We start from the raw sequence: 9,952 nt of genomic DNA, 5'->3' as shown, positions 1-9,952 counted from the left end.
CTGGCCAGCTGTATCACTCTTGGTGACTATGCACTGTATGATTATTTTTCTACATGCCTCTTGTGTGTCAAATAAGACCCAAGGAGTACACCTTGATTTACATGAAGGGAAAGTACAAATATAGTAAGAATATGGAAAATACCCTAAAATGTTTTAAATATGGGGGATAAGGATAAAAATAGCACTTTTTTTTTTGTCCTTAGAGTGTTCAGTGTCATAATTTGAAAAGACTAATTATTGTTTATGAACTTCCTTTTAAAAATTACCATATACAATGTGAATTTTGTTTTGTTTTGGTGGATAAAGTAGAAATTATATATTCATCCTGATAACGTTTTTAGGAATTTTAACTTGTGGCCACTTTACAGGAACTGCAGTGAACTCCATCTAAAGTTTAGTTTCAGTATCGACAGTGATAATGCCAAGGTTTATTTTCAACTTTAGTAAAATTATTTTGTTCTTATATATGATTTTTACTGGGCCTGTATAGTCAACCACGTTGCTGATGTCACTCCAGCACTGCTACTTTCTTCTTGTGCATTTCCATGTATTATAAATGAACCTGGCTTTCTATTTAATCAGCAGTTTTGTTGATGACACCTTAGTACTCACAGTTTTAAATTTGCAATGTGTGGAACTGTCATATCAGGGAATGTCTATTGATTTGTGTATTTTAGTATAATATTTCCTTCTCTAGTGCAGAGGGTATGGCTCAGCAGGAGTTTCTCCAAAACTTACACAAACTCCAGAACTTTTTAGACAGTATTTTTTTTTTGGAGACAGAATCTTGCTCTATTGCCCAGTAGAGTGCAGTGGTGCAACCTTGGCTCACTGCAGCCTTAACTTCCTGGACTCAAGTGATCCTCCCATCCCAGCCTCCCAAGTAGCTGGGACTACAGGTGCACACCACCACACCTGGCTAATTTTTGTATTTTTTGTAGAGAGGGTTTCGCCATGTAGACCAGGCTGGTCTCAAACTCGTGATCTCAAGGGATCTGCCTGCCTTGGTCTCCCAAAGTGCTGGGACTGCAGGTGTGAGCCACCACGCCCAGCTACAAACTTTTCTTTTTTGAGGTTTTTGATTACTAATTCACTATTTATGCATTCATTCATTCATTTATAGGATGGAGTCTCACTCTGTCGCCAGGCTGGAGTGCAGTAGCATGATCTCATTTCACTGCAACCTCTGCCTCCTGGTTTCAAGCAATTCTCCTGCCTCAGCCTCCTGAGTAGCTGGGACTACAGGGACGGGCCACCACACCCAGCTAATTTTTGTATTTTTAGTAGAAACGGGGTTTCACCATGTTGGCCAGGATGGTCTCGATCTCTTGACCTCGTGTTCCACCCTCCTCAACCTCCCAAAGTGCTGGGATTACAGGCGTGAGCCGCCGCTCCCAGGCTTATTTGTTTATTTATTTATTTTTTTGAGACAGAGTCTCGCTCTGTCACCCAAGCTGGAGTGCAGTGGCACAATCTTGGCTCACTGCAGCCTCTGCCTCCCTGGTTTAAGCAATTCTCCTGCCTCAGCCTCCTGAGTAGCTGGGATTACAGGTGTGCGCCACCACGCCTGGCTAATTTTTGTTTTTAGTAGAGACGGGTTTTCGAAATGTTGACCAGGCTGGTCTCGAACTCCTGACCTCATGTGATCCGCTTGCCTCGGCCTCCCAAAGTGCAAGGATTGCAGGCATGAGCCACCATGCCCAACCCTCTGAACCATTCTTCTTCAGTGTAATTTGGCACAACTTTTCCTTAACAACAGCCCCTCCCAAGAGTAGGCTTTTTTTTTTTTTTTTTTTTTTTTTGAAAGAGAGATAGGTTCTCACTCTGTTGCCCAGACTGGAGTGCAGTGTCAGGATCATAGCTCACTGCCGCCTCGAACTCCTGGGCTCAAGCAATCTTCCTGAGTAGCTGGGACTACAGGTGTGTGCTACCATGCCCAGCTAATTTTTAAAAATTTTCTGTAGAGATGGGAGTCTTGCTATGTTGCCCAAACTGGTCTTGAATTCCATGATGAGCCAGGCTCACATTTGTAATCCCAACACTTTGGGAGGTCAAGGCAGGAGGATCAGTTGAGGCTAGAAGTTCAAGACTTGCCTGGGTAACACAGTGAGAATCCGCCTTTGCAAAAAGTAAAAAAATTAGTGGAGTGTGGCGGTGCAAACCCGTAGTCCCAGCTACTTGGGAGACTGAGGTAGGAGGATCACTTGATTCCAGAGTTGAAGGCTGCAGTGAGCTATGGTCTTGACACTGCACTCTAGCCTGGGCAACAGAGCAAGATGCTCTCTCAAAAAATAAATCGACCGGGCACGGTGGCTCACGCCTGTAATCCCAGCACTTTGGGAGGCCAAGGTGTGGGGGATCCTTCAAGCTCAGGAGTTCGAGGCTAGCCTGGGCAACATGGCGAAACCCCGTCTCTACAAAAAGTACAAAAATTAACTAGGCGTGGTGACGTGTGCCTGTAGTCCCAGCTACTGGGGAGATTGAGGTGGGAGGATTGCCTGAGCCTGGTAGATGAAAAGTTGCAGTGAGCAGAGATGACGCCACTGCACTCCAGCCTGGGTGGACAGAGCAAGACTCTCTCCAAGAAATAACATAACGTGGACAGAGCAAGACTCTCTCCAAGAAATAACATAACATAACATAAACTTTCCCTGAATAACTGTAGTCATGCCAAGTGCTCATCCACAGCCTCATAACTTGTGCTTGTGCTTTCTAGCCTTGTTTACTCCTCCATATATGAAAAAAGAAAAAAAAGCTTTTTAGTTTGTGTCTCTCGGACATTTTCAGATCTTGTGATTGGAACATTCTCTCTATTGCAATAGTCCTTTTGAATAAAATCTTTCCTTCTCTGAGTCTGAATTTGTCATTTACAGTGGTAAATATCTTAATTGTTCTGAGATAAATTATGTATATTATCTCTTTGTGGCAAAGGACTTAATATATATTCAGTAGGTGAAAGTAGTTCCTGGGGCCAGGTGTGGTGGCTCACGCCTGTAATCCCAGCACTTTGGGAGGCTGAGGCGGGTGGATCACTTGAGGTCAGGAATTCGAGACCAGCCTAGGCAACATGGTGAAACTTCATCTCCACTAAAGAACGTGGTGGAGAGCGCCTGTAATCCTAGCTACTTGGGAGACTGAGGCAGGAGAATTGCTTGAACCCGGGAGGCCGAGCTTGCAGTGAGCAGAGATCATGCCACTGCACCCCAGCCTGGACGAGAGAGCGTGACTCCGGCTCAAAAAAAAAAAAAAGTATAGGCGTTTGAGGTTGTAATCTCGCACGGAATAGAATAGTAAGTATAAAAAAGGACAATGCAATTTATATGGGCTTTTAAATTACTTAATTTTAATCGCAGAAACTTTCCAGGATGCCATCACCGCTCCGTGTCGACCCACGTTCCCAGACTCCTGGGCTGCTTCAGCGTCAATAACATTACTGGGTAAACGCGCTAGCAAAAAAATGGTTTCAACATAAACCGTTTCCATTCTAAGAGGAAAGCAGTTTGGTTTCCAAAATAACCTACACAACTGTGCTTTTAACTTGAAACCGTTTGAAACATCTACGCCGTTCCACAAGACACTACAGATGGCTCTGGGCTCTGGGCGCTGGGCTGTGGGTATCACACGAAATCGCAGACCCTAACGTGTCCCGTCAAGCCCCGCCTCTCCCCCGGGTCCCTTCCTGGCGGTCCCTCTGCCTCCCTCCCCCGCGGTCCCTTCCCAGGGTTCCTCCCCTCCCTTCCCCGGCGGCTCCTCCCCGGCCCGCCCCCGGGTCCCTCCACTTGGTCACTGCCCGCCCCTCCCCGGTGGCTCCTCCCCGTTCCTTCCCTGGGATCCCTGCCCCGCGGCCCCTGCCTCAGCCCGGCTCTCTCAACGCCCCGCCCTTTTCCGGTTCCGCCCATCTCGGACCCCGCCCAGGCCGCTCGGTCGCTTTCCTCCGCGCAGTTGCCCCCAGACCCGGAAGTGGATCGTGCAGAGCAAGCATCACACCATGGCGTATGAGTGTTCCTCTGTGTAGACTCAACCTGCGCCTCGCCGTCCCCCATTCGCACACCCGATGCCCGGGGGTCGCTACGGACTTGAAATCGCCGCACCGCACCCTCCACCTCAGGTAAATAGGCCTTGCGGTGTGGGCCCAGAGACGCTTCCTTTTGGGTTAAAGTCGCCCTGAGGCTGGTCCCTGCCCCCGGTCTTTCTGCCTTGGGCCAAGTAAACACGGCCTTTCCCGGTTTTTTAAACGTTTAAGCAGGATTTTCCTGCTTAAAATCCTTTACTGACTCCTCCTCTCGCCCCCATCGCTTAAAGTCCTCACCGCCTGCCCTGGGCGCCTCCCAGCCTCGCGCTCGTCGGCCCTTGGAGCGCAGCGCCGCCGCCCCAGTCCCTGGGAGGCCGCGCCTCCGCCTGGTCCTGGAATCCTGCAGATCCCACCCCTGTCCTAAGGCGCCGTCGTCCCCCACCTCCCTCCTTCTCGTGCCGGGCCCTGCTGCTCCCCAGGCCTCCCTTTCGCAGTCACCGCTTCCCTTGAGCCCTCGTTGGGGAGGTGCCCGGGGCCTGTCCTGTGACACCCGGTGTTTTTGCCTGCCCAGCTCCACCCTCTGGAAAATGTACTCCTCCAACATGCAGACATCTTACTACAAACCCTCCAGTGAATGTGTGGCCCAAGGGAATCAGGAGAAAGAGAGACAAAGAGCCACTGAGAGGAGATGGAAAAACCAAGAAAGAGAAAAGAAAAATGAGGGAGACCCATAAACAGATGGCAAAGTGGAGGATGGGTGAGGGATTTGCAGCGACAGAGTGAAAGCAGCAGTCAAAAAAGTAGCAGGGGCAGAAAAGCAATTGGCGAAATGTAGAGGAAAGCTCGATGTCCCGAGATGAAGGACAACAAGATAAGGAGAGGGACAGCAAAGAAGGAGCCTCCTCAGACAGGGAGTGGGGGAGAGGAGAAAGGATTTGGCCCAGGGCAGACAGAGCTGCGTGGTGCTGGGACAGCAGGAGGGGACAGCTGGTGACAAGGTGAGCAGAAGGAGAACCGCAACACAGGGAGGCCTGGGATCTGGGAGTGCCAGAGAGTGGGGATAAGCGGGTGTAACAGGGAAGAGGGGATTTAACAGGGAGAGCAGAGGAGGCGCAGAGATGGGGTAAGAAAGAGGCAGAAATAGGTGGAGATTGGGACGATGAAAAGATTGGAAAGAAAACGCCACAAGAGGTGAAACAAATTGGAAGAATGGAGTAGAACAGATATAAGGGGAAAAAACAAGGGAGAAACAGCAGAAGAAAAAAGAGGCACAAAATCGTCAGAATCCTAGGGGGATAATAAAAGGGGAAAAAGAAGGGCTGGAGAGACAAGGTGAAAGTGAGAGGGACAAAATGGGGGAGAGGAACACATAGTTATAACGAAAGAGAGGCGCCCTGGGGCCAGATGAGAGGTGAGTTGAGATTGGATATGACAATTTGATTTCTCTATTTATAATGTATTACATTTAAATTGTAATCTAATTGTTTAAGTTCTACATATAAGGATGAGAATTATAAAGCTCTGTGTAAAAGGCTTGTGCATTTTATAATTATGGCATAAGAGGCTAGCTTTCATTTGTCCATGCTGTTCAGCCATTGGGCAGTAACTTGCCTCATTCAGTTGTAGGTCTCCCTCTTCCCGTTTCCTAGGATGGGGTAGGGTGTGGGGCAGTGAAGAGGGGCAAGGAGTGACTGACTGTGTCACTGCCTGGTGCCTTGTATTTACCTTTCATCTCACAGTTCATGCTGAAGGTTGAGATGAAGCTTTATCTAATTCAGTCTCTTTTTCTATATGTAATTATTGCTGAAGTAAGCTTTTGTGGAATCCTATATTGGCTCATGTCATTCTTTTCTAAATGTGATATATTTTCAATTTTTTCCCTTTGTAGAATTCCATATATAGTTTAATAATATATACATATTAAATAATATGTATATATATTTTCAAAATGGTTTCCATTTGAAGTTAATTGTGTTGAGTTCAGATTGAGGTCTGCATGCTTTCTACTCTTTATCGTATATTGGAAATTCTCTTTGGTAGTCAGTAGGTAATTTTATTCATTTTTGTTTATTTATTTATATATTTATTTATTTATTTTTGAGACAGTCTTGCTCTTTCACCCAGGCTGGAGGGCAGTGGCGTGATCTCAGCTCACTGCAACCTCTGTCTCCCAGGTTCAAGTGATTCTCCTGCCTCAGCCTTCCAACTAGCTGGGATTACAGGTGTGTGCCACCACGCCTGGCTAATTTTTTGTATTTTTAGTAGAGACAGGATTTCACCATGTTGGCCAGGCTGGTCTCGACCTCCTGATCTCAAGTGATCCACCTGTCTCGGCCTCCCAAAGTCCTGGGATTACAGGCGTGAGCCACTGCGCCCGGCCCTTATTTATTTTTTTTGAGATGGAGGTACTCTTGTCGCCCAGGCTGAAGTGCACTCATGTGACCTTGGCTCACTGCCACCTCCGCCTCCCAGGTTCAAGTGATTCTCCTGCCTCAGCCTCCCAAGTAGCTGGGATTACAGGCACCTGCCACCACACCCGGCTAATTTTCGTATTTTTAGTAGAGATAGGGTTTCATTATATTGGCCAGGCTGGTCTCGAACTCCTGATCTCAAGTGATCCCTCCCAAAGTGCTGGGATTACAGGCGTGAGCCACTATGCCGGCCATTAGTAGGAATTTTAGATAGTATCAATGTGTATTTGGTAAAGATATCAATGACGCTTTTTTTTTTTAATGTTAACATAAGAACCTATTAACTAATTCGGTTTTTTTTTTTTTTTTTTGGAGACGGAGTCTTGCTCTGTTGACCAGGCTGGAGTGCAGTGGTGCAATCTCGGCTCACTGCAAGCTCCGCCTCCCGGGTTCATGCCATTCTCCTGCCTCAGCCTCCTGAGTAGCTGGGACTACAGGTGCCCGCCACCACGCCTGGCTAATTTTTTGTATTTTTAGTAGAGATGGGGTTTCACCACGGTAGCCAGGATGGTCTCGATCTCCTGACTTTGTGATCCACCCGCCTCAGCCTCCCAAAGTGCTGGGATTACAGGCGTGAGCCACTGTGCTCGGCCAACTAATTTGTTACTAGTCAGTTTTCTTCCCTTATGTCACCTCTTAAAATAGTGACCTGTGAACTACTAAGTAGATGTCCCCCTCAAGTCCCTTTTGTCAGTTCTATTTTTCTGTAGATGTGGAAGGATGGGCTGGATTGACTCAAAACCTTATTCCAGCAGAGCTTATGTGTTCATGAAAAAATTTGCGGAGAGAGCTCATCTCTATAGCTGACAGTCTTTCACTGTTTTCAACACCAATAGCCATGTTCTCACAGTTCTGCGTTTCATTAGTATGTTGTGTTTTTCTGGAAAAGAGGAATTAAGTTTGGGATCAATGTGGTAAAGCCATGAGAGGGAAGTTTCTTTTGCCCAGGTACGTGAAAGAACATCCTGGAATTTTCCAGGGGAGGCGTGAGAAAGTCTAGTGTTGCCCATTGGCCCTTCGAGGCCATCGTAGAGTCACATACATCTTCTAATTCAACTTCGATGACTTGGTGAGACGTCTCCTTCTCTAGCCCTCAGTAAATCCACCTGCAACATGAAGATGAGGGACTCAGTCAATATACCTCAGTCTGAGCAACACTGACCCCCTTAATGTTTGGCAGAATTGGGTGTCCATCTGTGTTTTGCAGTTCTTCTAGGAAGTGGGGAGTGCCCACTGCAATTAAAAATTTAAATGGGACTCAGTCCTTTAAAATTTAAAACAAAACCAAAACCACAAGAATGGAAGCCGGGTCGTAGACTCAGAGGCAGAGAGACCATCTTCGGAGGCCTTTCTCTGCATTAGAGTTATGGCTAAATCTAAAGCAGTCATGTCAGTGCCTGGCAGGGAACCCTCCGCCGGCTTCCCGTGTTCCCCAGGACAAAAGCCCAACTCCTCACTGTGGCTCCACAGCCCTGTGTCCAGGGCCCCTGCCAGTGTCCAGCCTCCTCCTGGGAGCTTGCCCTCATCCCATGACTCCCTCTGCCCTAGTGACATTTGTTTTTTCTCTTTTCCCAAACATCAAAACCTTTCCTGTCTCAGTCTTTGTCTCTCCTCTTACCGTATGTCCCCAAATCATCACAGCTCTGTCCCTTTCTTCTCCTTCGGGTCTAGCCTCAGAGCTGTCTCCCACCCTCTTGCACCCCCATCTGAAGTTCTCTCTGCCTGTCAGTCTCCATCACGTTACTCAGGTTTCACTGTCTCCGCATCCATCACCACATCGGACAGTCTTCTGCATGGATTATTTTGAGTGGTTTGTGTCTCCCTCCGTTGGAGGACACAGTCTCCATCTTGGCCACGGGACGACTGTAGCACCTGCTCTGGGGTTGTGGTTCAGATGCTGGGACTGGGGTCGGGCTGAAGAGTCCTCAGGGAAGACCAAAAGGATAGGGCGGATAGTGAGGATGGTCTCATATTCTGGAAATTTCATCCGTAATTGGTGTAAACTTCCTGTGGCTATTTATTCCAGTCTATATAAGAGCAGAAGGCCTCACTGAGGCCTGAAAAGCCCCGCAGACCCTGTGTCTTCAGCCAGTGCCGAGGCGTCCCCACCGCCTTACTCCAGCTCCCAGGTCTTCCACGCTCTGCACATCAGCAGGGCCCAGTGGCCATCCTGGGCAGGGGCTTTGCCTTCCAGCAGGTGATGTGCTCACAGTCAGGGGTCCTGGATTCCCTTCAGGAAGGGTGGTGAGAAGTTCAGAAGCTAAATGGGCCACGAAGGAGGCACTCCCTAAACAGCGGGGGAATTTTGCAGGGGACTGTGAATAGAGAGACAAGGGGACAATGGCAGCCTCCCTCATGAGATCTGGGGCCTCTCTTTTTCTTGGACATCCTCCGTCAGCTCAGTCTGGCCAATCTTCACCTGCCTTTAAACTAGACTCCATGGTGTCCCCGAATTGCTGGCAATTCCTTCCAGCATGGCCAACTTCTAGAATCTAGACTTGAGGCCCACTGTCCTGCAGATAGCAGTTTGTGTCCATTCCTGCCGCATCGCTTGTGTCCAGAGGCCTTTCAATCCAGTGTGCTCCTCAGGCTGGAAGAGAAGTAGAAAAACGGGGGGCAGGTGAAGAAGTCCTTAGAGGTGTTGAGTGAGGCGTGGAAGCAATGGTGAGCCTCTAGAGGAGCTGGATGAATGCTGCATGCACCTGGCCCACAGGTGGCTGTAGGCTCACGGGGTGTGTGGCACACTTGGAAAGAAGTCTCAGGTCTGGCTGTAGCACCTGGAAGTGGGATTTGGGGTGGTTGTGGGGCTGCAGGATCATTTTGTAATGCCCTGATGTCTCAGCTCAGGTTACTTGGGAAACAGATGCTGACACAGAGATTTGCATGCAGGAATTCAATTCGGAAACTCATCATCACAGTGAAGAGGACTGAAGGCAGTGGAATCAGGCAGAGAGAAACATCCTGAAGTATACTTAGAACCAAGACCTAAGCTGAGCCCATAGGGAGCTTCAGCAGCAGGAGGATGGGTGCCTTGGCCTGAGGGTGTGGATCCCAGAGCTGCTCCACAGCATCCGCTCCACGGGGTGATTTCTGCGGAGGCTTTGGGAAGTGCAAAAACCATCCTGAAACCCATAGAGGAAAGATAGGAAGAATCTCAGAGATTATTTTCTGGGTTGCCTTTGGCATTCGGGGTATTTTCAGTTGCAGATCAATAAGCTTTCGGTTGTGTTTTGGAAGATGAAATGATCATTTGGAGTGTTTCCTTTCCTGATGTTGGGGTCTAATTGCATCATTAGAGACATCTCTGTTTTATTGGTGGGTTTTAGTGGTATTCCCCTGTGGGGTGGAGTCACTATGAGTGGAAATACGTTGCCCTGGGTCAGTGAGTTCCTGGAGTGTTTGTGTATATTATTCCATGAGTTACTGGGGCTTGTGAGATTTCATAACAGGGCTTCTGGATCTTTATGAA

The 9,952-nt window shown here is 48.2% G+C and overlaps 1 protein-coding gene across 4 annotated transcripts in view; it reads left to right on the top strand.

Moving 5' to 3' along the window:
• Positions 1 to 3,942: 3,942 nt before the first annotated feature.
• The window catches only part of ZNF160 (zinc finger protein 160), a 36,912-nt gene continuing 30,902 nt past the window's right edge, over positions 3,943 to 9,952 (top strand). For 2 of the 4 annotated variants that reach the window (XM_054466011.2, XM_054466008.2), the window contains exon 1: positions 3,943 to 4,108. In XM_054466011.2, coding sequence (XP_054321986.1) covers positions 4,055 to 4,108 — 54 coding nt within the window. In that variant the 5' untranslated portion in view covers positions 3,943 to 4,054. The remainder of the gene's footprint in view (positions 4,109 to 9,952) is intronic. The other 2 variants (XM_063658353.1, XM_063658352.1) reach the window with 1 other exon arrangement.

Source organism: Pongo pygmaeus, chromosome 20 (genome assembly GCF_028885625.2).
Source record: "Pongo pygmaeus isolate AG05252 chromosome 20, NHGRI_mPonPyg2-v2.0_pri, whole genome shotgun sequence".
In the NCBI taxonomy this organism is placed as follows: domain Eukaryota; kingdom Metazoa; phylum Chordata; class Mammalia; order Primates; family Hominidae; genus Pongo; species Pongo pygmaeus.
This window is presented reverse-complemented; position numbering and strand designations above follow the sequence as displayed.